Source organism: Myotis daubentonii, chromosome 8, assembly GCF_963259705.1.
Source record: "Myotis daubentonii chromosome 8, mMyoDau2.1, whole genome shotgun sequence".
In the NCBI taxonomy this organism is placed as follows: domain Eukaryota; kingdom Metazoa; phylum Chordata; class Mammalia; order Chiroptera; family Vespertilionidae; genus Myotis; species Myotis daubentonii.
The window spans coordinates 75,475,120-75,502,773 of NC_081847.1; the positions used below are offsets into that span (position 1 = coordinate 75,475,120).

Sequence of the window (27,654 nt, forward strand, 5' to 3'; positions counted from 1 at the left end):
TCACATGGGCCCAGCATGGAGAGCACGGGCAAGCAGCTGCTGTCCCCTTGGAAAGTCTCACTCTATTCAAGACCTTATCTGTGTTGGAATAATCCCCTCAACTGTGCTGTGTAAGGAAACGGTCATGGTCTTACAGCAAAACCATTCTTCCAAACTGTGGGCTGGTGTTGAGACTGCAGGTCCCTGGGTCCCATCTCCAGAGATTCTGCCCTAGAAATTCAGGCTCAGGACCTGGGAACCTGAACTTGAACTCCTGCCTTCCCGCCTTCCTGCCCAGATGATTCTAATACAATGGAGTCTTCAGATCACACTTGGGAAACACTGGTGAGTTCCGTCTTATTATGGGGAAAACGGACGAGAACTTGGGGAGGAAGCTGTACCCATGTGAGAGCTGCTTGCTGGGGTGCCCAGTTTGACCAGTTAGTCAACCAAGTGCTGGTGGTTCAAAATATCAGAACTGCTTTCATGGCAGGCAGCCTGAGCTGTGCCATGCACAGACGTTTCCCCACCGCATCCCCCATGCACTTGGGAACCAAACAAAGGCTGCCAGGGCGGCCACAACGTTGTGGGTCCTCCCCTGACCTGTGCCAGCTGGTGAAGGCACCGATCCCACTGTGATGCCAGGACCCACTTCTCTCCTCTCACCACAGGATCTCTTCCAAACACCAGTGTTTCCTGAAGGTTCCCAGGAGATCTGAGTCTCCCCCATGACCACACATGTTGTACACCATGGGCTAGCACAGCTGACTCATAGGCCAAATCCAGGGTTCTGTGCCCATGCCCTTTCATTCCCTCACTCATCGAACACGTGAGGAGTACAAGAATGGGCTTGGCTCTGTTCTAGGCCTGAGGGTACAGCAGTGATGGGCAATGGCCCAGACCTCTTGGAGCTTACATTCTACTGGGGGACACAGACAAAGCACAAATAAACGCACTGTGTCATATCAGGCACGGGATGTGCTCTAACGATAAATAAGGTGGGTCAAGGGCCTAGAGAGTGAGGGGCGGGGTGCTGCTTTACTTAAGGAAGTCAAGATTTCCAAGGAAGTGACATTTGAGCCCAGTCCTGATTGGAGAGAACAAACCAGGCAGATCCCTGAGGGAAGGGTGCCCCAGGCAGAGGGAACAGTGAGGACGAAGGCTCAGAGGCTCGAGTGTGCTTTCCTGGTCAAGGAAGCAAGGAGGCCTGAGTGGAGGCAGAAGCGGAGACATAGGAAGGCGGTGGGAGAGCATGAGGCAGAGGGGCCTGGGGCTGATTTTGTAAAGCCTTGTAACCTGTGATGTGTAGGTTTTGCATGTCCCCAAATTCTTTGACACACACCCCATTAAGAGGTACATCTAATTCCCTCCCCTGGGATATGGGCTGGGCGCAGGAAAACAGGGTGTAGCAGAAGTGCCTCTGCCTGCCTTCCAAAGCCGGGTCATGAACGAAGAGCCGGCTTCTGCCTCTTCTCTCTCACTGTCTCTCTCTGTCTCTCTCTCCTCCCGCTTTTGGGACCCAGTTGCTTAGCTGTAAGGAAGCCCAGGCCCACACAGAAGCAAACAGCAGGCGTTACAGTCCTAGATGAGGCCCAGCTGATGTTACAGCCACCACCAGACTCAGCAGTGAGAAATCCTTTGAGACGACTCCAGCCCTGGCCACCCTCTGATTGTAGTTCCACGGGAGCCCCAGAGTGAGGACCGCCTAGCGGAGCCCTGCCGACCCCTGGAACTGTGACGCGGTTAGAATAATGATGATGGTTGCTTTACACGGCTCAGTTTGCAGCGGCTGACTATGCAGTATGGATAACAGACACGCTGACAGAGGTGGGGACACCTGTGGGATGTTGAGCAAAGGATTTAGGATTCCACTCAAATGTTAGCTCCACGGGGAGACTGTTTTGTGATCACGGTTGTATCCCTGGTGCCTAAAACAGTGCCTGGCAAGAAAGGGGCAATTGTACACGTGTGCTGAGTGACCTAATCTAAGGAGGGGCGTCATCTCATTTAGGATGACAAGGGAGCGAGGGGGGAGCAGGGAGACCAGGGACGAAGCTACTGCAACAGCCCGAGAGAGATAAAGCCCTTGCACGTACGGTCTGTGCCTGGAGCTTGCACAGGTCTCCCCTGCCACAGGGGCCTCCCTCTGCCCAGCAGCCCCTGCCAGCACTCCTCACCCTCTGGGGGCCGGCCTTCGCCCCCGCTGCCGCAGTCCTCTTCTCTCAGCTCATCCCTCTGCTGGATCCGCTCCACCTCCATCCAAAAGCCATCCAGGGACAAGCTCTCGGCAGGGCATGCTCGCAGCGGGTTCTTCTGCGGGAGCTGACTCACTGGGCGGGACGAGGGGCCAGAGCTGCAGCAGGCGGGAGGGAGGAGAGAAGTCAGGCAGAGCCCCGCTCACGATGGGGTCTGTCCGGGGCTTGGAGGTTCTCCAGAAACCTGTCTGCGGCTCCTGGGAGCTGGGCGCGCTTCCTGAGCAAACTTCCCAGGGGGGACAGACACATGGCCAGGCTCGCAAACTGACCACGTTACCCATCGTCCCTGAGAATCGCGTGGACACAGATGATGCCCAGAGGGTGGAGAAAGGCCAGGCAGCACCACTTCGTCCCACCTTCCTGGGCAAGGCAAGCCATCCTGGACCCGCACAGGGTAGAGTGAACATTGATGAGAGGGAGTTAAACACCAGGACACGAGAGGAAATGACAGTGCAGCGCCTGACTCATCTCACTGAATTTCTACCCCAAATGGCAGTTATCTCCTCCCCACCCGCACCCCCTTATCTGTGAGTCTGACTCCCACAGCCCTGGTTTCCCTGTCTCTAACATGTGACCACCTCGTCCCCTGCTCTCCAGCCAGATCTGAGCAGACCAAAGTGCCAGTTCACAGAATGCAAAGGAGCAAAAATTAAAAGTACAAAAAGAAAAAAAGAGGGACCAAATATTGAGTAAGTGCTAACAAAAAGGACAAACATATGAATATCACTTCCAGATTAAGAATTCATTCTAAGGGAGGGAAAGAGAAAATCCACAAAGAATCTATGCCAGCCTCTAACCTGACCCACCCCAGCCTCGTCACAGAAACTGGAAGTAAAGAAAGAACTGCCAGAAGTGTGAGGTTGGCGGACATGCGTGGGCCTCAGCGTTGGCCATTTCCCCACAGGAACTGATTTTCCAGTTGCAAGTTTGCAAGTTCCCCAGTCTCCCTCAGACCTCCATGTCTTTGCATAATTTGTCCCCTCTGCTAAGGCTGGGCTTCCCCAGTCCCAGCCACACATCCCTCTACGGCCGATCTGGCCCATGATTGCTGCACTGGAGACGGTCTTAAAATGAGACTAGGGCCCAGTGGGCGTGGCTCAGTGGTTGAGTAATGACTCATGAACCAGGAGGTCATGGTTCCATTTCCAGTCAGGGCACTTGCCGGGGTTGCTGGCTCGATCCTTAGTAGGGGACATGCAGGAGGCAGCCGATGGATGATTCTCTCTCATTGATGTTTCTATATCTCTCTCCCTCTCCCTTCCTCTCTGAAATCAATAAAAAAATATTTTTAAAAAATGAGACTTGGTGAGAGAGGGAAAGCATCTCTGAAAGCCAGGCAAATGCAGGAGGTCGTCAGCGTTGTTGGGCAAGGGGTGGGAAAGGGATGTCACCCCGAGCCTGAGCCCGGTGGGTGGAGCACAGGGGCGGTGACCACGGTGGCTGCCTTCCCAGCCTCCTTCCCACTCACCCCGCTCTGTGTAGCAGGCATGACCCCACCCCAGCCTCGTCACAGAAACAGGTCCAGGCCGGTTTGGATTAAGAGCCATTGTGTGAGTGCCTGCTCCTGGGGACGGCATTTCTTGGGGGTGACGAACATGTTCTAAGATTGATTGTGATGATGGTTGCGCAACTCTGTGAGTATACAAAAAACCGTTGGACTGTACACTTGAAATGGGTCAATTGTATGGTGCACCATTTTCTTATCAATAGAGCTGTTAGTTAAAAACAAAAGCACCGTTGTGCGCATTCCTCCAGCCACAGGAATTATTCCGCAGGCGGAAGCACCCGGGACTTTGGTGGGGATTGTGGGGTACAGACAGCTTGCTCCAGACCCGGCTTACAGTCAGTCTCCTCAAGGAGTGGGCAGTCACACAGGGGGACCCAGGCTTCGGCCAGAGTGGGTGCCACACACGGCCATAGAAACAAGTGTTAACACTGGGCCCTGGGGGTCCCCCACCCAGGGCATGCTGCCGAAGCACCCTGCTCCGGTCTGCGGCGGGGTTCTCACCCACCCCCTGTGACCGGCGCTTGCGTGTTTTCATTTGTATCACAAGTGGCCCTGCGACAAGCATCCCTGCGTTTACTGCCGTGGCCCTCTGGGCAGAGGTGACCGTGGAAGAGCGAGTGCCAGAAGCGCGATTGCTGAGCCAAAGGGTTTTTGCCAAATCGTCTTCCAAAAAGGATTGTTCCATTGGAGCTATTTGGTTGTTTTTGTTTGTCTGTGGCCCAGGACAGGCAGCTAATTTTGCTCCTGCTGCCTGCCCGGTCTTTGTCTTGTGGGGTTCTGTGCCCTGGGTCCCTGAGGCTGTTTTCCCCACAGCCTGAGACCCCATCCATAGATGTCCCCCCAACTTCTGGAGGTGGGTTAGTACCGAGGCCAGCGGCGTGGATGTGGGGCTGCGCGGTCCTGCCCAGGAGGCCTCCGGCGTGGCTAGTGCTCTGCTATCGCCATGTCGAAATGCGTGATAATTTTTGAACAAAGGCCCCGTTTCATTTTGCAGGTGGCCTGTCCCGCCAGCACCTCACCCATGTACCCATGTGCCTTTTCCCCAGTGTCCTGCCCACATACTGGGCTCGACTCCAAATTATAAACACTTCCGTCCCCAAACATACGCCGATGTGGTCAAGCAAAGAAATCTCAAGCCTGCCAAGAGCCCAGAGGAGGAGGCCGGGCACACAGCCTGTCCACGCCAACAGCTTGGCCGTCTCCACCAGCAGGAGCTGAACTGGAGACCGATTCCCAGTTCATTATGTAGTTGGCTGTTCCGCTCTATTTACACTTTTGGGGAAACTGCTTGTCAGCACGCCTCCTGCGAATGTGGTTGCCCCCTGCTGGGGCACAGCTCGGCTTCCTCCGTGGCTTTGTCATTCGCTTGGAAATTACCAGCATCTGAGTGCTTTTGTGACACAGCAATGAAAAGAGTGAGTAAACCAAAACAAAAGTGATCAACTGTGTCACCGCTTTCACAGCCAAGCAGTGAGAGGAGGGCAATCGCCGCCTTGGGTGAACTTTCTGAGGAGATCAGGTGGGGGCGCAGGAAAAACCAGAAAGGAAATAAAACCCCAACAGTTCTAAAGGCGTCATTGTTCCAAGCCCACATTTTGTAGTGTGGCAACGAGACCCCCATTTAGTCAGAGAATGGGCCCCAGCACATCCACAAAATCTGTTCTGAGCTTCACAAACAGCCCACTTTTTTTGTTTCAATTTTGATGGGCGATGGTGCCCCTTTGGATGTAACAGTATAGGCCGCGCACAACTTGAGCATCAGTACACAGCAACCCTGCCACCTGTGAAGCGATCCCACGGGGCTGGGGTGGGGGCTGGGCAGAAATGAGATATGAAAGGCAAACTCTGTGTTTACACTTTTCAGTATCATCTTAACTGAGTTCCTAAAATCTCCATAAAACACCACCAGACGGATTGGCTCATTCAGGGGGCGTGCTCATTCTTGAATTGTTCAGCGACACGCACCGCATTTCTTCCACATAATTCCACTAGAGCTGGACTCTAGGTCACAGAACTTTCGAGTGTGACTATTTGTGTTCTGGACCACAACAGTAAAAACACTTTGACATATGCTGTGTATAAGCTTCCTGACTCAGACCTGGGGCTGGGCCAGGAGACGGAGGAAGGCACGGGGGTGGGTGCTCCCTGCAGCTGGGCCAGGTGGGCGAGAGCCAGAGATGCGTGAGCCCTGCTGAGCCGAGGAGCTGCATTCCAGGTGTGGAGACCAGGCCCACAGGCCAGTGAGTCTCAACCCTGAGTGTGCACCTGCACCACCCAGCTGCTTTTCAGACTCCCAGGGCCCAGGCAATGCCCCAGACCAAGGGCAGCAAAAGCACCGGAAATGGGAGCTGGGCACCGGCATTGCTTGGAGCTGCCCAGCCGACCGCATTGGGCAGCCAGGCTGGGAGGCACTGTGGGGAGCTTCGGTACATGGCTGGGTTCAGAGACCTGCAGAGGAGTTCTCAGGAGTGGGGAGGGAATGGATGGATTGCATCGAAATTCTCACCTGGCACTTCTGGGAGGGGCAGCCTGCATTTCTGAGATGACTGAAGGAGATTAGGTTTCTGCCCATGACCTCTGAGTTGACAAATGTACCCGACCGGAAGATCAGGACCAGCCAATCTCTGTGTGGAGTAGCAGAGAGGCCACCCCACTGAAGTTTAACACATTTCAAATAGCTTGCCATCATTTGGACACGAGGAAGTCTCACATTTTAAAACCCGCTAATTCCAATGCTCTCCACCACAACGAAATCAAAAGAGATGATAATCCTGGGCCCTTGCCCCTAAGTGACAACTGGCGGAAGCTGAGTGGTGGTGGCCCCTCCAAACGGGCCTCTGGCTGAGTCACTGAGTCAGAGGTACATACGGCGTTGGCCCGGACAGCTGCCACTAGTCCCTGTGGCTGCTGAGCACTTGGAATGTGGTCAGTATGACTGAGGAGCTGAGTTTTTTTACTTTATTTCATTTTAGCTAATTTCCATTCAATACTGGATGCTTGATTCGGTTACTGGAAAACCTGGATCTGTGGACCCATTCTGCAAATTCTCAGTCCTTGCCCGAGAACTACTGAATGAGAAACTGGGAGTGGGCACAGCAGTCGGGGTTTAAACAAGCCTTCTGGGTGATTCCGAGTCACCCATCTAACCCGCAGCTTCTGAGGGGGTGAGGCAGGATGAGGCCAGGTAGAGGCAGTTGACCATGGTTTGGAGAAGCAGCATGGAAACGCGGCTGTGGTAGGCAGAATCTGCCCCGCCCCAACCCCCCACCCCAAGTCCCCGCCAATAAAAGATGCTCAGGTACTAATCCCTGGAATCTGTGGCTGTTATGTTACATGAGGGGAGGTGGTTTAAGGTTGCAGGAGGGATTATGGTTGCTGATCAACTGACCTTGAGATGGGGAGTGCTGGGGTCCAACCCCAGCAGGTCCAGGGGTCCCCAAAGGTGTGGATGGAGTTGGCAAAAAAGGAATGACATGGAGACAGCATTCAGTTGATCAGCAGCCTAGCCAGGATCTCTAGCCAAGTTCTGGTCAGGATCTCCAGCCAGGTTCTGTGTCCATGTTCTCTTGCTAGGTTCTCCAGGTTCTCCAGCCAGGTTCTGTAGCCATGTTCCCTCGCTAGGTTCTCCAGCCAGGTTCTGTCCAGGTTCTCCAGGCAGGTTCAGTCACCAGGTTCTAGTCAGGTTCTCTTGCCATGTTCTATCCAGGTTCTGTAGCCAGGTTCTGTCTCTAGGTTCTTCAGCCAGGTTCTCTCGCTAGGTTCTGTCTCTAGGTTCTGTGGCCAGTTTCTGTCCAGGATCTTTTTCCATGTTCTCTCCAGGGAAGTTCTTCTGTCTCTAGGTTCTGTGTAGGTTCTGTGTCTAGGTTCTGTGTCCTGTTGTCTTGTTACATCTGTATTTATACCAGTTGATTCCAATCCTATCAATCTCTATTCCAAAGGTTAGGGCGTTTCTTATCTCCATTCCAGGGAGTAAAGATTATGTAGCTTAAGCATGATTGTTCGTAGTTAAAGTGATTAATTACCCACCTGGCACTTAGTTGAGGGGTTTTATTCCCTCCCTAACTTCAGGGGAAAATCCCTACCTGGGGAAACAACCTTTCTCAGAGAGGTGACCTTGGTTAAAACACATAGTACCAAGAAGGTGAGCAAACATATTAAGAACAGTATGCCATATATGCCAGGTCCCTTGAAACAGCAAGGATGGACCGGCTCCCAGCAGGGGAGGCCATCCTGGACTAGCTGGTGGGCCCAGTGAAATCACAAGGGCCCTTAAATGGAGGAGAGGGAGACAGAAGAGTGGAGGCCAGAGAGAAGGCAGCGTGAGAAGGGCTCACCTTGCCACTGCTGGTTTTGAGGCTGGAAGGGGGCCTCTGGAAGCCACAGAGCGGGCTCTCCCCAGCTTCTCCAGAAAGAACCACAATCCCGCTTTTAGCCTGGGGAGGCCCATGTTGACCTTCGGGCCTGCAGAACTCGGAGGGAATACATTTGGATTGTTTAAGACCCTAAATTAGGGCAGCAATACAAGACATTTGGCACAGAGGCCAAGGGCCCAGGCCCTGGCGTCAGACTTTGTGGGTCTGCGTCTGTCTTCTGGATGTGTGAGCCTGGGAAAGTATCTTAGCCTTTCCTCCCCACCCTACAGAATGGGAGTGCTGATGACGATAATTGTATATACAAGGTTGTGAGGATGCAATGCATGCAAAACATTTGCCCCATAGTAAGTGCCCTATCAGATACTTAAAAGCAACACTGTGTCCCAAGCAATTATGAGGCCAACAGCCCAACAGACAGAGCAGTGACCAGGGTGGGATGGGGTTGAGCAGAGCAGGCTCCCTGGAGGAGGCGATGTTGGAACCCAGATTTTAAGGAACATCAGAGAGGAAGGGAGATTGCAAAGCTCACAGGAAGGGGAGCAGGTCATGATGGTGGTGAGTACAAAAGAATTTCCCCTGGTGGATAGGAGCCTGCATTGGGGTTTGATGAGAATGAAGCCCAGGAGAAATGAGGGGTGGAGGGAATCATCCCCCCAAGCAAAATAAAAGCCAAAAGCGATCACAGAAAAATGCCTGCGGTTTGATTCCATCAAAATTTAACACGTCTGTATAACAAACACATCATAGACAGATTAATAAGACCAGTGATCAGCTGAGAGAAAATATTCACAACAAAGAGTGTTACTATCTAGTCTATATAAAGAGCTCCTAGAAATCAGTAAGGAAAAAAAAAATACTCCCCCAAAATCCAATAGAAAGGGAAACAGCAGATATGAATCAACAGTCACTGAAGATAAAATACAAAAATGCTCAATATGGAAAGATGTTGAACTCCACAAGTCATTGTGGAAATGCAAATTAAAACAGTTAAATGTTTTTGCCCATCAGATTGGCAAACGTCAGGTTGCTAACACCCGGGGTTGGCAAGTAGCAAGGAAATGAAATTCTCACATGCTATGGGCATCAGCCGGCCAACCTGGGTGGCGTCAGCAATACCTGGGAACGGAGCGGTGGGGAGGGGTGGGGGGGCAGCTGGAGGGGTGGAGAAGCCCAGGGCCTGAAGGGGGCAGCCTAACCCTCCGTGTAATTAGAGCCTTCTCCCTCGGCTCAGCAGGGCGGCCAGAGAGGAAACAGGAAGCCCTGTCAGAAGAGACCTGCCCTTTTGGGCGTGCGGGCGAAAGGGCCGGTTCCTCCTGAGAGAATTTGCCTGCAAGGGCTTTTCCGGTGGAGCAGCACCCAGGTGGCAGTTCTGCAGTGGAGATCCCGGAGGACTTGACCGTGACTACGATTAGAATGACTGGGTTGTACACCTGAAGCTAATGTAATATTGTATGTCAACTGTAATGGAAAAATAAAAAACAATGTAAAGTAAAAAAAAAAAAAAAGACTTATTTTGCAAATAAAGGAACAGGCTCAGAGAGGCGCAGTAAGTGAAAGTGACTTGGGGCTCAAATGCAGACCTTTCTACCATCCCGAGGCCTCAGGAGGCCTGAGTTCATGTGATCACCTGGCAACAAACCTGTGCTGTTGGTGTCAGCTCCCAAATCTTCCCCTTGGGCGGTAATGCCTGGCGCGCAGTGCGCACTCCCCATACCTGCACTGCGCTATCTTTGCAAGCACTCGTTTCATTTTTCCCTCTAGGAGGTAGGAACTGTCATTTGCAACCATTTTGCAGAAAAGGAAACTGAGGCTCAGAGAGGTCAGGTAACTTCCCCAGAATCCCACAGCTGCTAAGTGGTGTGGCTGGGCTTTGAGACACACAGTGGCAGTCTGTCCTCTACCACTGATACAGTTAAATTGTATGTGGGTGATCCATTCTGGGCTTGAGGTCCATACAGGGGGGTGTTTGGAGGTTTAAAGGTACATGATATCTACAGAGATAGGTTGACATTAACTGTGATGGCTACACATGAGTAAAATATGTTAAATTTGTAAAAGTGACTTATTTCAAACTCCCTGTGTGCAGTCGGCCAAGTCGCTTAACCAATTGTTAAGGGAATGTGATGGTTGCACTAGACTACCTATGGGCCTCCCCGCCTCCCTGATCTCTCAGACACTCAGCATGTGAAAGACAGCCAACCACCCCAGGAAGAAAGGTGAGTTAGAACAAGATGCAACTGGCAAAGACTAACATGAGCCAAAATGTCCTGGCAAGAATGTCAAGAATATAAATAAACAAAAGCTGGCGCCCAGTAGGTGAGTCTGTGATTGGATACAACCTTCCTGGGAAACCATTTGGTGATATGTTCCAAAGTAAAAGCATATGCCTTTGGATTCAAAGATTCTAAATCGGAATTTATCATAACGATAAGTGCTCAGAGACATGTGTCCAAGACAATGCAGTATAATTTATACAGGTAGCAGCCCACTCCCAAAGACAAGGAAACAACCAAAGGTCCATCTCAGGAGGCTAGTTAATAAAAGCAGGGCTCAGTCATAAAATGGAAAAGCACGCAGCCTTTACAGAGAACAATGTAGATCTCTATATTTCCATGAAAAGGTATCACATGGAGATTAAATACAAAATGCTATAAGTATATGTGTTCTACACATGGATTAGAGCATATATGTTTTCTACATACAGATATAAATACATATTTATGAAGCATAAAATCTTATAGGATTTATACTGAACTGTTCACAATTGCTATTCTTGTGGGTTGGCAGTGGCAGGGGGAAGTGGATTTCACTTGCTATTTTTTGCATTTTTATAGCAATCATGAGTAAACAGAAAATATATTTCTATTTAGGAGTGAGGTTGATGGAAGCCCTACAGAGTCATTAAGACTTCTCCCAAGGGCAACATTGATTGATTCTATTGTATGTGAACTATAATTGAAAAATAAGACTACTGTTCTGGAAGTCAGAGTGTTATTTTTGCTTGTTTTGTTTAAAGTAACAAAGGGAATGCAACAAAATTCATTTGTTCATTCATAGTTACATAGAGAGCCTATGTCCCACTCACTTTGTGGGAAGTTCTATTTGATGACAACACCGACTCTAGTCACCCCTGCTCAGACCTTTCTCATGAGCATTTAGTGCATCGTATTGCAGTGGACCAGTCCTAGGTCTTCCTCCTGGACCAGCCTGTGGCAGCCCGAGGGCTGGGAGCATCTTATTCATCCTCATGTCCCGTGCCCATCACGGGACTTCATGTAGAGGCAGTGAGCATTTCATTCATTGAGCAAGCATTTCATGAGCACCCACAATGCACTGGGTCGTGGAGATTACAAGGAACTAAGAAATTAAGGGTGGGCATGGTCTCATTTGTGTAGAACTCTACAGGGATAGGTTCACGTACGTCAAAAGGCTCTCCCAGGTATATGCCAAAACTTTAACAGCAGTCAGTGCTGGGGAATAGGCACATTTCTGTCTACACTGTTGGAATTTCTATAATACTCATTTTGTGATATGCTGTAATCACACATGGGGAGAAATGACTTTTAAAAAATCCTGGTCTGACTGTCAGAGAGGTACCTGAGCAGGAAGAGTGATACAGCTGTCAGCCAGGTGACCACACAGCCACACTCATCCAGCCGAGATCTCATAGCTTAAGATCCTGAACCTTGAACCCCAAACAACCCTTGGGGTGCCTACAGCTCTCTACATTCGAAAAAAGGGGAAACAGCACATATTGAGCATCACTCACATCTCTAAGAACCCGAAAATCAGTGTCCCCTGCAGGAGCCAGCAGCAGGAGCCCAGGCCAGTGTTGTGTCCCAGGAAGGGTCTGGGCTTGGGGTCCCATGGACCAAGCTGGACACCCCCACCACTTGGGCCATTTCCTAGACCTCTCAGAGCATCTGTTTCATCATCTGTAGGAAGGGAGAGGGATTCTTGCTTCAGAGGGTGATGTAAGAACTGAAAGACCTACACCCCCGGCACATGGTAGGTCTTCAACTTGGTCCCCTCGTTCCTCAGCCTTGGCCCTGAGACACCAGTAGCCCAAACCTCCCCCATATCCTCCTGTGATTCCTGTACCTGCAGCCCAGGTCAGTCTGGCACTGGGCACAGCGCCCCGGCCGCCTGGCGATGTGAGCTCGTGGGATCCTGGGACACGGTGAGGCCAGGGACACGGGGGCCAGCCTCCCCATCTGGGTGGTGGGGAGAAGGGCAGGCTCTGCCATGAGCTGGCACCTCACAGCTCACAGGTGCCTCCGCGCTGCTGCTGCCGCCGCCGCTGCCGCTGCTGTGGGGCTGACTCAGGCAGCAATGTGAGCAGGAGAGAGGCTGCTCGCCCAGTTCCCAGACACCCCCTAACCAGGGCAGAGGTCCAACCTCCTCCCAGGTGGGGCTGGCTCAGCCAGAGCCACCTACACACACACACACACACACACACACACACACACACACACACACACCTGAGCCCTGCCCACCTGCCTGCACTATGGTCAAGTGGAAATGGCACCTTTAAAAAACAGCCATAAATTATAATTTATAGTGCCATTTTTATTACCCATAGGCCTTTCATTGTAGGTAAAACTGCATTAATAAAAGACCAGACTGCCCAGTTGGCGTGGCTCAGTGGTTGAGCGTTGACCTATGAATCAGGAGGTCAGGGTTTGATTCCCAATCAGGGCACAAGCCCGGGTTGCGAGCTCTATATCCAGTGTGGGGCTTGCAGGAGGCAGCCAATCAATGATTCTCTCTCATCACTGATGTTTCTCTCTCTCTCTCTCTCTCTCTCTCTCTCTCTCTCTCTCTCTCTCTCTCGGAAATCCATAAAAAAATTTTGAAATAAATAAAAGATATGACTTCTGTCGACAGGAAAAGCATCCCTGACCCGGGGGTCTTCCCCCAAGTGGCCACACCGTCCGGGACTATGAGCGGTCTCCCACCTTCTCCCAGCCTTGGTCTCCTCCTCTGTGAAATGGGGATGGGGACTTTGCCAGGAAACAGAAAAGCAAGCAGGCAGGAATGTGTTGGGGGGTGAGAAAGGGCAGGGCTTGGGTGGGGGAAGGAAGGATGCTAAGGGAGGAGGAAATGCAAGGGGCCAGCTGTGGGGGTCAGAAGAGCCCCCCTGGGAACTGGCCTTTAGCCCTGACTGTGAAGTAGGGATGAGGAAGGGACATTCCTCCTGGCTTCCCTGGCTTCTGTCCTTCCTCCGCATCTGTATGGGCCAGGAGCCCCTCCCCTTACCCTCTGGCCAGGACAGAATGCCATGATCCACCCCTCCACCCACCGCCTGCTGCCCTTCCCTCGGCATACTTGCCTTTAAGAAGAGCAGCCCAAGGATGCTCCTTAGGAGGGGCCCAAAGCCACGGGTCACTGTGGTCTGCTCTGGCCTGGGGGGAGCAAGAAATGGAGCCCAACAACTGGACATCGCCCCACGAGAGCGACAGCGCCCAGGAATATGCATAGTCTTGGCACCAAACGATGGGCAGGGACCTTTAGGAGCCCGAGTCTCAGGCGGCCATCACTGCTCTCATGTGCAGACTAGGGCTGTACAGATGACTGGCTGTCCACTTCTCCCACGCCTTTCCTGAGGAGGAGATCCTGAAACCACACCACCAGGAGGCCAAGTGTCTGGGGTTCCATTGGCACAGAGGTCCTCCCTCCAAATATGTAAGTGGAAGTAGCAGTAAAAGAGGGTGAAAAAGTAGTTTGGGAGGCATGAGAAGCTTTGTGTGGAAAACATAGTAGGTGCTTAATAAAGGTTGGATGGATGGATGGATGGATGGATGGATGGATGAATGATTGATGGATGGGTGATGGATGGATGATGGCTACATGGATGATGGATGGATGGATGATAGGTGGAAGAGTGAATGGCTGTGTACATGAATGTGCGAGCATGAGTACTTGAGTAAATGAATGAATGAATGAATCAGTGAACCATTAGGTGAATGAGTGGATAAGTAAATGAATGAATAGATAGAGGCTGGAGTAAGTCAATATGTTAGTACCTGAATAAATGAACTTCTAGTCCAGCATAGAAAACCTAACATCACTTCCTTCAGGTGTAGGGAACCCTTGGAAAGCAAGCAAGAGGAAGAGAGAGTAGCCTGAATCTTGACTAAACTGCACTTTCAAGCTTCTTAAAGGAAGCACCACCTCTTGGCTTCCTGGAGAGCTGTGTGCACTGAGAATGAAGTGAAGTGTGTCCATGCTCCGGGCAACATTCCTCAGCCGGGTCCCAGCCCTGGAGTATCGGCTGGGCCGGTTAGGTCGCAGTGGAGTGACTCAGACATGGCAGCCTTGCACCTGGCCACCTGCCAGCACCTCGCCAGGCAGCCTGTGATCCAGCCCACCCACTCACCATCGTCAAGAGCATTCCCTGCCCCTCTGACCCAGGAGGCTCGCCAGGATCACGTGCTATGTGCTCAGCACTCCCTCCCTGCCTTTCTACCCCTGAGCAGCTCCCACTCCCCACTATAGTGCTCTCCTGCCCTGTGTGATGTAGTGGAGTCTCATAGGCCTGGAGTTCATCCTCAGCTCTGCCATTTGGGCTATGTGACTTCAGGCAAGTGCCTTAACCTCTCTGAGTCCCAGCTTCATCATTTCAATGCAAACCTTGCCTGCCACCAGGGGTAGTTGTTAGGATCAGAGGGATAATGCATGCCCAGTCTGTGCCTGGCACATGATGTACACCAAACATTGTATGTCCAGGTTGCTCAGCTTTTTGCTTTTGGCAACAATTCATGGAGCATTATAAAGCGCCAGCCAAGCACTGTGCTCAGAACTCTGCGTGTGTTCCCACAGTCAGTCCTCGCAGAGGGTGTTGGGGGTGGACCTGTGTCTTGCCAGGATTAGCTGTGGAAATCCTAACCCCAGGACCTCAGAACATGACATTTGGAAGTAGGGTCTCGACAGAGGTAATCAAGTTCAAGGGCCCTGATCCAATGACTGGTTCTTATGAAAAGGGAACTGGGACGCAGCATGTGCAGAGGAAGGCAGCGTGACACATAGGGAGACCCGTGAGGATGGCGCTGCCAGCAGCTGGGGGAGACAAGGAAGGTTCTCCCCTTCCCAGCACGGGGGGAGCCCCGCCCTGCCTGCACCCTGATTCTGGACTTCCAGCTCCTAGACCTGGAGACTCGACATCCCCCCTCTCAGCTGCCCCATATGTGGTACTTTTGTGAGTGACGGCCACAGGAAGCAAATACATTGGAGATGGTCCCATTTTACTGATGGTGACACAAGGCCTGAGGGGATGGTGGTGGGAGGGTGAGGGGCTCAGGGCAGGAATGGAGCCCGTGTCTCTGCCAACCCCAGCAGCGTCCCCACCTCACCCTAGGACTGTCCTCTCAGATCCCTGAGCTCTTGGGGCTGGGGAGACACACACACTATTGTTCTGAGTTTCCTCATATTTTTGCAAACATCAACAGCACAACGGGAAGCTGCACGGTTCCAGTCCAGGAAGAGCCCGGGGTATTGTGTGGATCCCGGGAAACGCGTCTCAGTTAAGAGTCCGGAAAATAGGCCACTTCCAGGCTCTGCGACTTGGGGCCAGTAGACTTAACCGCAATGACCCTGAGTTTCCTCATCTGAAAATGTTACTGTGACCTACTACAGAGGCTGTGATGAAGAGCAAGTAAGAGAACACATGGGAAGCACTCAGCACTGGGCAGGCACTCAGCGGGCTGCTAAGATGGGGACGATGCCTCTCGGGGGGGCCTATCACTAGGTCACAGGTGTGTTTGTCAGACACACACGTCTCCTGCCTCACAGGACAAAATGCCAGGAAGGCGGCCCCAATCCATACCCAGGGTCTCAGCCCCCACTCAGAGCAGGAGGGCATCTCCTCACAGCCCTCACCACTTACCTGCCAGTGGCCCTGAGGAGCTGTGGCCCCTGCCTGCTGCTGGGTGATCCCAGGAGTGCGACCAGATGTCCTGCAGGACCGGCTGTGCCAGCTCCCCCTTGGGGTCTGAGCCCCCAAGGCTCCTCTGGCTCCTCTGGAGGGTCAGGGGGTGCGGTGTGGGGTGACTCACCTGGCTTTTCTAGGTCAGCATGGAGGCTGAACAATGGCCAATGGGGGGGGGGAAGGGCAGTGGCTGACAGGGAGCAGGGTGTTTGGAGAAAATGCCAGACAAGCCAGGAGGAAGCTTCAGCCACAGGGGAAGTTTGTTATCAAAAATGTTTATTCAACACCAGGAAAGCTCCCAGAAAAACAGCGACAAAGCTCATCAGCCAGAACAAAGCGTGTGTAGAGAGAGGGGTGTGTGTGTGTGTGTCTGTGTGTGTGTGTGTGTGTGTGTGTGTGTGAGAGAGAGAGAGAGAGAGAATGTGTGTGTGTGAGTGTATGAGTGTGTGTGAGTGTATGTGTGTGTGTGTGTGTATGAGTGTGTGTGTGTGTGAGTGTGGTGAGTGTGGGGTGTGTGTGTGTGAGCGTTATTTAGGGCAGCGGTCGCCAACCTTTCAGACCTCAGGGACCACCAGTGGTCCGTGGCCCACAGGTTGGCGATTGCTGATTTAGGGGGTGTTCATGGGCCAGAGGCCAGGAGAAACAGGCACTTTTGTACACATTTTCAGTGCCACCTTTTGTTAAGACAACTTCGCAGTATCTGCAAACTGTAAAGGCACAGATATTATATTCAACAAGTCCTCCTTTCAGAATTTATCCCACAGACAGCAGCACACTTGTGTGCAAAGATACAAGTTCAAGGGCGTTCACGGCAGCCTTGCTGGTGAGCACAGAAACCTCACCCAGCAAATGCGGTGGCTCAGATCCCAAAGGGCGGCTCCCCACCACGCGAGGAACCCGGCTCTAGCCCAGAGCCGTAGGGAGCTTCAGAGGGCCCTACGCAGGGAGACGATGGCGTGTCTGGATCTGTGCTTTGGATGGATCGTTCAGACTAACGGGCAGCAAGGGCAGAGCAGGGGAGACCCGACTCCAGGAGACCAGCCAATAATTCAGGCTCCCTTCTTTCTGCTTGCAGGGAAAGAGGGGACAAAGGTGACACCTGGTGAGACTCAGGAAGGCCTGTCCCCTCTACAGCCCACCCACCCTTGCTGCCTCTGCGGGGCTGGTGGGGGTACAAGGACAGATTGGGATTTCTTCCAAGTGTCTCCCCATGACTGCCCCAATCCAACCTGGTGACCCATCGGCCCAGTGGGCCAGGGCCATCTCTGGAGCCGCAGGGCTTAGGTTCACATCCCAACTCCACCATTGCAATTCAACAAGTTACTTGACTGCACCGTGCCTCAGTTTCCCCTCTGTGACCCCACCTGATAGAATTCTTGTGAGGGCTAAAAACAATGTGTGTGAAGTACACAGAAAAGCGCCTGGGACATAGTAAGCACTCATTAAATGTGAGCTCTTCTTAAAACAACCAGGTGTATGGTAGACACTCTGAAGATGTTTATAAAGTCAACATTGTTAAAATCAGCCTGAAGGCTGAGGAGTGAGTCTGAAATGAGACAATGGAGGTTCAGAGCAAGATCCCCCAGCCCTTTGAACAGACAGGAAGGAGGGTCTGGGTTCCCAAATGGGGTCAGGAGGCCCAGGTCGGGGCCAGGGAGGCCCAGGCCCCACAGCTTGTGAATGAATGGACTTGGTCAGGCCCAGAACGCGCATCAGGGTCTCCTGAGCTCAGGCAGCCCCTGTTGCCTTTAATATGGACCCACACGCTCAGGCCCAGCCCTGCCCGAGGACCTCTTCTCAATTCATTTGGCCAACTTCCCCCGTTTGACTGCTTATACCGTCTTCACAGCTGCGGGCTCTTCCCCGAGACCTGGGGGTCCTCCGGAGACTTTGGAGCGAATGAGGTGGGCGTCCCAGAAAAGCGCCTCAGTCGCTGAAGTCCTCTCCCCTCCTTGGCGAGTCTCTCCCATCCACTTCGGCCATTGCCACTGCCCAGCGGACTCCAGGAAAACCAAGCTGGGAGCAACTGGCAGGTTGGGTCTAGGGATGACAATGGAATGAGAGAGAGGGACAGATATTGGGGGGTGAGGGAGGGGTGGGAAGTGCTCTGTGTAAATGGACAGGGTCCCCGAGCAGAGTTTGACTATCTCCTTTTCTTACCCCACTAACTATGCAAACAAGACAGGCTACATAATTTGTGGGACTCATGAATAATGAGCATGTGGGCTCCTTGTTACAAATTATTAAAAATTTCAAGACAGCAACAGCCGAGCATTATACCAAGATGGGCTCTGCTGAACATGGGACCTCATGTGCCCACACAAGTCACGCCCCGCGAAGTTGGCCCCATGCACAGGACTGTGGGGAAAGGGGCCTCAACTATCAAGGTCGTGACCTGGGAAGGCTAAGAATCACTGTAACTGAGGGCACATGAGGGTCCATGCTTCTCAGCCCCACCTCCCTCCTCCACTCGGACTGGCAGGGGCTCCAAGTTGTGACCCACGGGGCAGAGTATGGGGTAATGACATGTTGCAGGGGCAGACTTCGGAGGAGGGCAGGCCCTGATGGCCAGGGGAAGAGAGAGATAATGAAGGAGATGGAGGATGGGGTGGGACTGCATGTGGGGTGGGAGGCAAAGAGAGCCATGAGGCTGACCCCCAGCATGGGGCTCGTGCAGCCAGACCAGCAATGGGAGTGCTGTTCACGGCGATGGAGCGAAGTTAGCAGGTCACGTGTTGGGTTTTGCTTTGTTGGGTTTAGCAAAGGGAATAAGCCATCCCGTCCTCAGAAGGAAGGCTAGGCGAGATACACACATTTGGGGTCCCTGGCGGGGAGATGGCGTTTAGCCCCATTGGATTGGATGAGGCCACCTGATGTGCACAGCTGCGGGGCTCCTTCACACTGGGCACGTTACCTGTGGCACTGCCGCTCTGCGTCCTCGATTGTAAAATGGACACCAATACACCATCCTCCTTGTGGGCTTTCATAAATGCACGTGTGAGAGGGAAATGCTCAGCACAGGCCTGGTACCCAAGGAGTATCAGCTGGCATTATTATCAGTATTATTTTATCCCTCCTACAAACATCGGGCAAAGACCCCAGGGAGAGTTGCAGGAGGTGAGGCCAAGAAGCAAAGGGTGGGGGACCTTTTTTTTTTTTTTTTTTTTTTGCTGTTAAATGCATTCTTTTTTTATTTAAATTCTTTACTGTTTTTTTTTTCGTTTTTTTTTTTTATTGCTTAAAGTATTACAAAGGGTATTACATATGTATCCATTTTATCCCCCCGCCCTAGACAGTCCCCTAGCCTCCCCTATCACCCAGTGTCTTATGTCCATTGGTTATGCTTATATGCGTGCATACAAGTCCTTTAGTTGATCTCTTACCCCCCTACCTCCCGCCCCCCAACCCTCCCCGGCCTTCCCGCTGCAGCTCGACAATCTGTTTGAGGCAGCTCTGCCTCTGTATCTATTATTGTTCAAAAGTTTATAATGGTCTCTATTGTCCACGAATGAGTGAGATCATGTGGTATTTTTCCTTTATTGACTGGCTTATTTCACTTAGCATAATGCTCTCCAGTTCCATCCATGACGTTGCAAATGGTAAGAGTTCCTTCCTTTTTACAGCAGCATAGTATTCCATCATGTAGATGTACCACAGTTTTCTAATCCATTCATCTACTGATGGGCACTTAGGCTGTTTCCAGATCTTAGCTATGGTGAATTGTGCTGCTATGAACATAGGGGTGCATATATCCTTTCTGATTGGTGTTTCTGGTTTCTTGGGATATATTCCTAGAAGTGGGATCACAGGGTCAAATGGGAGTTCCATTTTCAGTTTTTTAAGGAAACTCCATACTGTCTTCCATAGTGGCTGCACCAGTCTGCATTCCCACCAGCAGTGCACAAGTGTTCCTTTTTCTCCACATCCTCTCCAGCACTTGTCGTTTGTTGATTTGTTGATGATAGCCAGTCTGACAGGTGTGAGATGGTACCTCATTGCTGTTTTGATTTGCATCTCTCAGATGATTAGTGACTTTGAGCATGTTTTCATATGTCTCTTGGCTTTCTGGATGTCCTCTTTTGAAAGGTGTCTATTTAGGTCCTTTGCCCATTTTTTGATTGGATTGTTTATCTTTCTTTTGTTAAGTTGTATGAGTTCCCTATAAATTTTGGAGATTAGGCCCTTATCAGATATGTCATTGGCAAATATGTTTTCCCACACAGTGGGTTTTCTCGTTGTTTTGTTGATGGTTTCTTTTGCTGTGCAGAAGCTTTTTATTTTGATGTAGTCCCATTTGTTCATTTTTTCTTTAGTTTCAAGTGCCCTAGGAGCTGTATCAGTGAAGAAATTGCTTCGGCATATGTCTGAGATTTTCTTGCCTTTGGATTCTTCTAGAATTTTTATGGTATCCTGTCGTACATTTAAGTCCTTTATCCATTTTGAGTTTATTTTTGTGTATGGTGTAAGTTGGTGGTCTAGTTTCATTTTCTTGCATATATCTGTCCAATTTTCCCAGCACCATTTATTGAAGAGACTATCTTGGCTCCATTGTATGTTCTTGCCTCCTTTGTCAAATATTAATTGAGCATATTGGTTCGGGCCGATTTCTGGGGTCTCTATTCTATTCCATTGATCTATATGCCTATTCTTGTGCCAGTACCAGGCAGTTTTGAGAACAGTGGCTTTGTAATACAACTTGATATCTGGTATTGAGATCCCACCTACTTTGTTCTTTTTCAGGATTGCTGCAGCTATTCGGGGTCTTTTTTTATTCCAGATGAATTTTTGGAAAGTTCGTTCTAGATCTCTGAAGTATGCTGTTGGTACTTTAATGGGAAGTGCGTTGAATTTATAGATTGTTTTGGGTAGTATGGACATTTTGATGATGTTGATTCTACCAATCCATGAACACGGTATGTTCTTCCATCTGTTTATGTCTTCCTCTATGTCTTTTTTCAACGTCCTGTAGTTTTCTGAGTAGAGGTCTTTTACCTCTTTAGTTAAGTTTATTCCTAGGTAGCTTAGTTTTTTCGGTGCAATGGTAAACGGGATTGTTTTTATAATCTCTCTTTCTGAAAGTTCACTATTGGTGTATAGAAATGCCTCAGATTTCTTGGGGTTAATTTTGTATCCTGCTACATTGCCAAATTCATGTATTAAGTCTAGTAGCTTTTTGATGGGGTGGGGGACCTTTGTAAGGTGGCTCCCACATGGCAAGAACAGGTCTCCCACACAATGAGGCAGAAGGTTCTCCGACGCAGCAGAGATGGCAAGCTCTGCAATGGCGGAGGGAGTCAGCTGTCCATCTGGCAGCTGCCCGAGGCTGTGGACAGTCTCTGAGGCCGCCCTCCCCCTCCTCCCCCCGCCATCTCCCAAAAAGGGCCTCACCTGGCAGAACTGGCTCACTGGCCGGGCCTCTCCTCCTCTTGGCTCTGGAGCGTACTGTCCCACTCGGCTGGGCCTTTGCTCCATGGCTCCCAGTCAAAGCACAAATCCGACTCATTTTCCTCTGAATCTGTGGAGCAGTAAGACAAGGCTTCTTGGAGGGTCACTTCCTGTCTCCTATCCCTGATCCACAAGGAGCCCCCTGCCAGGCTTGGGCATCCCTGCAGCCTCGTCTGAGGCCAGGGGGCCAGCCCTGAGACCCGGGAAGACTTCAGGGTCTGGAATGGTGACCAGGGATCAAAAAGGTTGCTCTGTAACTCACCAAGAGGCCCTGTCCACTACTAAACAGGGAAGGACCCTGAGATGAGCAAACGGCCTACCTGCATTGGGCACGGTCCAGGAGCAGGCACGGAGGAGACACAAACCCAACCATCCATTTGTCCACAGTCCATTCATTCACAAACATCTGAGTATACAGGTACAATGATTTCCATTGCAGCCGTTTTGTGGTAAAATACACACACACAACAAAGCACCCTAGAAACCATGTGTGTGCACGTCCACCATGAGAGTTCCAGTTGGTCAAAGTGGCACAGTCACACCTAATGGAGGCCTGCCCGTCCATCCGGTGGCAGGTCATGAAGCTATTACAGTAACTGCATTGGGTCTGTACCTTTCTGCTTGCAGGATGTCTATGTGTTTCAAGCAAACTTCAGAGGAATCTATGTGATAGAATTCCCCCCCCCTCTTTTATTAATAGGAAAACAAAGAATACTCCTTCCTCCATTTATTTTAAACCTGCAGGTGTCATTAAATAGGCGCATGAGCTTGCTCACATGGCTTACCTTGGGAGGCAAGGGGAGAAAGGCTAGAGGGCAGAGGAGGTTGTTATTTTTCTTACTACATAGACTCTTATTTCACCAGCTGCAAAGAAGTAAAGAAGGCTGAAAAAGGCCCTCAGATTGCAGACCAAGAGCCGAAGTTAGAAAAGACTGAGCCTCATTGTCCTCATCTGTAAAATGGGCACAACAATAGCTTCTTCTATAATGAGGGTTAACTGAAGTGAGATTTGTAAAACGGGCATTCAATAGTGTTGGCAGTTATCAGTTAAAAATCAGCGCCATAGCTTGAAGTGGCTGATCTTCACTAGATATGGCGATTGTTTTCTGAACACGTACTATGTGTTACATGTTTTACATACCTCTTCTCATTTAACCCTCTTAACGACTTCCTGAGGCAATTACCGATGTTCTTCATATTCTACAGTGGGGAAGGCTCACAGCCAGGAAGTGGTCCTGCTGGACTCAAATGTGCCTCCTGTACTAGGTGCCATGTGTTCCATTGGGTGCACCTGTTTGAGGTCGGGGACCTCAAAGGCAGCTTTGAAATTAACAACTCACTCCAAGGACCAGCTTGAGGAGCGGTCAGGACCCTCAACAGGCATAGCCTATGGTGCCCACTTCTGTTTTAGCCCTAAGTCCATTTACTTGGAGGTCTCCCCTCTTCTTCCTGCAAATTCCAGGGTCTTCCCCTTGAAGGACACGCCTGGCTTGGTCCTCTCTCGCTATATAACGGCAGGCGGTTAATGCTGTCCCCATGGCCAGCTTCCCAGGGCTCACCAGAAAGCTTCCTTCTCTCCGCCCACTTGCTTCCCCCTCGACTGGGGAAACTGCATACTCCTTGGCCACATTGGCCTCCTGTGCCCTGAAACTGCCCTGTGGAGTCTGGCCAGGCAGGGGTGGAGGGGAGTCAGAGCTACTTTGTCTGCTTTCCACTGGATTCCAGACCAAACTGACTCCAATAAAGAGATCCACAACAGATATTAAACCACAGAGGAGGGTCTTGCAAGCCCCAGCCCCCACCAAACCCTGGCAGGCCCAGACCCTGGATTTGGACCAGTTCCCAGCACAAGGACAGAACAGACGTAGTAATACTGAGAGTTCCAGGAAGACAGAGACGGTGAAGAAGGGCCGCTCACTCACTTTAAGGGCAGTTTCTGTTCATGGCAAAAATAACAAAAGAACACTGGCCGGCGTGGCTCAGTGATTAGAGCGTTGGCTCGTGCGCTCAAGGGCTGCAGGTTCGATTCCCAGTCAAGGGCATGTACCTGGGTTGCAGGTTCAATCCTGGTGGGGGCACGTTTGGGAGGCAACCAATTGATGTCTCTCTCTTTCACATCAATGTTTCTCTCTCTCTCCCCCTCCCTCCTCCCTTCCACTCTAAGACTCAATGAAAAAAATACCCTCTGGTGAGGATTAACCAAAAAAATTAACAAAAAAATTATTTATTGGTTGTTTCAGGTGAGATGTCAGCAGGTAAACTGCCTCTCAAGAGAAAGGTGAGAAGGGGTGGGGCAGGGCAGATGCAAGTAGCTTTCAAGCAGGGCCTCCAAGGAGAATGAATTGGAGGAAATCAGAGCCTTAGACCTCAGGGAAGATGTCCCTTCCCCTTCCAGAGATGCCACTCAAAGCCACTGCTATTCTTCCTCCTACCCTGACAAAACCAATATGGACTAGATCATTTCTCAGCCTGCAAGCACCTACTATGTGTACCTGTGCTGTGTGCCACGCCCTTGCTGTGCATCTCTCCAAAAGGTCAGGGACCATTATTATCTCCATTTTGTAGATGAGAAAACCAAGGCTCGGGAGGGCTTGTCCAGGGCTACACACTGGGAGGTGCCAGAGTCTTAACTACTCCCTCGGTGCGTGACCTCGGGCAGGTGGCTTCTCTCTCAAGCCTGTTTCCTCAGTCGTACAGTAAGGACTGCTTCACATGGTTATTCTGGGACTAAATGAAACATTACGCATCAGGTACTGAGCACAAGTCCTAGTGCACAGGTTCAGAAAAGCCCAGCTGTCATTATGAACTGTTGAGGGGCAAAGCTGGAATCTGGGCCCACATCCCCTAGACTCCAGACCGACGGCTGTTATAGCCATTACACAGACACATATGCTGACTCCACCAGCCACTGCCCGATGCCTGAGGGCCGCGGTGTATCCTGGGAATGAGGAGATCATTCTCTAAAAGCTCTCACCAGGAGCTCCCAATATTTACACCATGACCCCCACATTTGAAATCATGGGGTAGTTTAGGGGGTGAACTGCTCACCCGGTCTCAATGCCATCTGACCAGAGGTGACAGCACACTCTGCCCTCCCTGCTTGCCCAGTTGGCCAAAGTTCATGGGGCTGAGGAGCAGGAGGTGGGAGGTCAAGCTGTCCCGAGGAAAAGCCCAGGGAGACAGGACGGGCAGGGTGTCATTCCTGCCACATGGCCAAGCTGCATCCCTACCCACCCCCAGCTTCCAGGGGCCAGCTCCACCCCAGCACGCTGAGCTCAGGACCCTATGTCCCAGAAAAACTGGGTCCTCCCTGATGTATGGTCCAGGGGAAAAGGGTGAGTGGTCACTGGCCCCTGATAAATGCCTAAGGCTGCCACCTCCCACTGTGCAGTGTTTACTGCACAAGAGCACTGAGCTGAAGGGTGAGAGGGACTGAAACCCAGCCTACACTCTGCTCTCAGAGCCTGTGCCCTGGCTGCACTCACAGGAAGGGACACCTTCTACTAATTCATCTGCCCAGAGGGGTCACCACTTTCCGAGGGCCATGGCTAGCACCAAAACCTTACATGCCAGCCGTGGCCCTGAGGGGACACAGACACACACACACACACACATACTGCTTCCCGGCCGAACTCAGGGATTCACCCTTGCACTCTAAGAAACTGAACTACCAAATTAGTCATTTTCTTTTTCAGGTGACCGCTTGTTGGCTCTGAGCCAGCAGTGAAAATGCCCCCAAAGAAGCTCCTCTCTCCGCAGTGGTTTCCAGACCCCTGCCCAGCTCCAGGATTAGGGCCCAGCCTGGGTGGCTCACCTTGGCTAAGTAAGAAGCGAAACCAGACGATCAATAAGAACAACAGCAAGGCCACGGGCAGGCCGAGCCAGAACACCAGGAAAGAGAACGTGAGGTCGTTCATCAGCGGCACCAGAGGGTACTTCATGGTGCGTGTGAGGCCAAACCGGGCCAGCCTGAGCTGGGCTGGCAGGGCTGCCCTGGGGATCTGGTAGGCTGGGCCACGCTCTGCTCTCAAACCAATTGTGACTGAGCTGGTGACGCAACAAGGAAGTTACAGTGTCCTTCAGGGAAGGGAGAGCTATTTGGATGAATGGTCAGGAGCCGGGGCAGTGAGAGTAAGCCCGGGCAGGCCTGGGTTTGATTCCCTGCTAAGTTGCTGTTGGGTTCATGTGCCACCTCCGGGATCCTCTTGTAGGATGGGAATAATTCTTTCCTCACCAAGCTGCTAAAAGTTAGAAAAGCAAATGCTGGGATAAGCACTGCCCGCAGGTGGGTGTTCATATATTGGAGGTCACAGAATCCTCTAGGAGCCAGCTAGGTCCCTGATCCCAAAATTCAGGCTCCATGTGCCCACACTTACACTTTGTGGGAGTGGTGGGGACTGCAAACCGGATGGAGCGTAGAGCCTACAAAGCAGACAGCTGTCCCAGGAACTGATGTGTGGGAAGTGCAGGTCCAGTACAGCCAGCTCTTCTGACTTCCAAGACAGCCAAAGCATCGGAGTTTTTATGTGAAATCTGCCAATTTAAAAATACTGAATCAAACATTAAAATACTGTTGGCTAAACAAAACAAGTCTGGTGGGCCAGATTGGGTCACTGGGCTGACACTTAAAAACTTTCTAACAAATAGTAGGCCCTCTGTAAATGATTCTTATTTAATCAGGAAGCTTTGGCACCTCTCCTTATTAGGGAGGTCAGTGAAGAGCTTCTAAGGCTTTTTAACCTTGTTCCTTCATCTCCCAAGTGGGCAGAATACTCTCAAATGCCATTCTTACCTCCTCCCACCCCCCTCATTCCCTCCTTCATTCATGAAGTGAACCTCCAGGTGCCAGGCCCTGGGGCAGGAGGCTCAGAACTCGGGAACTCCCAGAGCCTGATAGTCCCTGAGCTGGAGCCTGGTGGGTGCAGGAGGTCAACACAAGTGGCTGCTGTGTGGGAGGGAGGCAGCAGCACGGTGTTCTCTAAGAGGGTCCTTGGACCACTTGCCTGCCACTGCCAGCAGGTGGGTTGGGGGATGCAGGATACTTGGGAAACATGCTGATTCCCATGTTCACCCTGTTCTACGAAGTCAGAACCTCCAGAGGCTGAGGCTCAGGACTCAACACATTAATGGGCAACCATTCTGTTGCAGACTTGATTTCGAGACCACAGCATTTCACGGAGCACAGGTTGGAAAGCTGGGCAGACCCAGTTCCAGGCTGGGGGAGCAGCTGCACAAAGTGGGTGGTAGACGTAGAAGGAGTCATGGGTTGAAAGGACCCCCTTCTAGGAAGCCACCAGCCTGGGGAGAAGGGCAAGAGGGCCAGCCACAAGACAAATAAGGGAGGGGAGCCCGGCCAGAGTGGCTCGGTTGGTTGAGCATTGTCCTGTGCACCAAAAGGTTGCCAGTTCGATTCCCTGTCAGGGCACATACCTGGGCTGTCGGTTCCATCCTTGGTTAGGGCATGTACCACTCATGGACGTTTCTCTCTCACATCGATGTTTCTCTCTCACTCTCTCTCTCTCTCTCTCTCTCTCCCCCCCCCCTTCCTCTAAACATGTCCTCAGGTGAGGATTACTTAATTAAATAGATAGCTAGAGAGGAGGAAAGTGTGGGGAGAGCTGGGGCTTGGAGGGCCAGTGTGTGTAAAGGGAGCCTTAGCCCAGATGTGGGACAACCAGAGTTCTCAGAGGAAGTCTGGGCAGATGGTATTAGAATGTGTATCCAAGAAGCAGTGCCTTGATGGGCTGTGCCACTCAAGACCCAGAGTTCAAGACCAGAAACTAGGTGGGCTGGGTTGGGAGTGATTTCTTGGCACCGGGTCCTGAAGGGCCTGGGGTCAGAGAGAGCAGGACAGCCAGGTGAAAAAGGCTCACACACACATTTTCTTGTCAGATCCCAAAACAGGGCCACTGTGCAGCCAGCCCAGAGAGAAGCCTCCTAGGCCCCCAGGGCTGGCTGGAGGTCCTGGGGTGGGCAGGTGTGGACACAACTGCAGGAAGGTGGCTCCCTGGCACAGTCCAGGGACCGCACACTAACTTCACATGGAATCAGTGCCAGGCTGGAGGGGGCGGCTCTAGGCAAAGGCACCCATCTCCACTTCAGGCAGTATGACCACCCATGTGTCATCTAGGCATTAAGATGCTAATCTGGCCCCATGGAACCCTCTGC

The 27,654-nt window shown here is 51.5% G+C and overlaps 2 protein-coding genes across 3 annotated transcripts in view; both read right to left on the reverse strand.

The window, feature by feature from the left end:
* ARHGAP40 (Rho GTPase activating protein 40) overlaps window positions 1–12,448 on the reverse strand; it is a 29,452-nt gene extending 17,004 nt beyond the window's left edge. Inside the window, exons 1-2 of one of the 2 annotated variants that reach the window (XM_059707086.1) lie at window positions 12,216–12,448; window positions 2,157–2,332 (exon numbers count right to left, since the gene is read on the reverse strand). In XM_059707086.1, coding sequence (XP_059563069.1) covers window positions 2,157–2,332; window positions 12,216–12,361 — 322 coding nt within the window. In that variant the 5' untranslated portion in view covers window positions 12,362–12,448. Of the gene's footprint in view, window positions 1–2,156; window positions 2,333–12,215 lie in introns of those variants that run through there. The other variant, XM_059707087.1, reaches the window with a different exon arrangement.
* A 5,287-nt stretch (window positions 12,449–17,735) lies between these two features.
* Window positions 17,736–25,829, reverse strand: ADIG (adipogenin). Its single transcript, XM_059707088.1, has 3 exons — window positions 25,301–25,829; window positions 21,430–21,556; window positions 17,736–18,081 (listed from the first exon to the last, which is right to left on the reverse strand). The coding sequence occupies exons 1-2, from the start codon at window positions 25,425–25,427 to the stop codon at window positions 21,444–21,446; spliced, it is 240 nt and encodes a 79-aa protein (XP_059563071.1). The 5' UTR covers window positions 25,428–25,829; the 3' UTR covers window positions 17,736–18,081; window positions 21,430–21,443.
* Window positions 25,830–27,654: the final 1,825 nt, after the last annotated feature.

What these genes read in the sequence shown, in the direction of transcription:
- ADIG (XM_059707088.1), bottom strand. Translation starts at nt 25,427, where the DNA reads ATGAAGTACCCTCTGGTGCCGCTGATGAACGACCTCACGTTCTCTTTC. An exon ending in TCGCTTCTTACTTAGCCAAG is followed by an intron (nt 21,557 to 25,300) that starts GTGAGCCACCCA and finishes ACTGCTCCACAG; the next exon opens with ATTCAGAGGAAAATGAGTCG.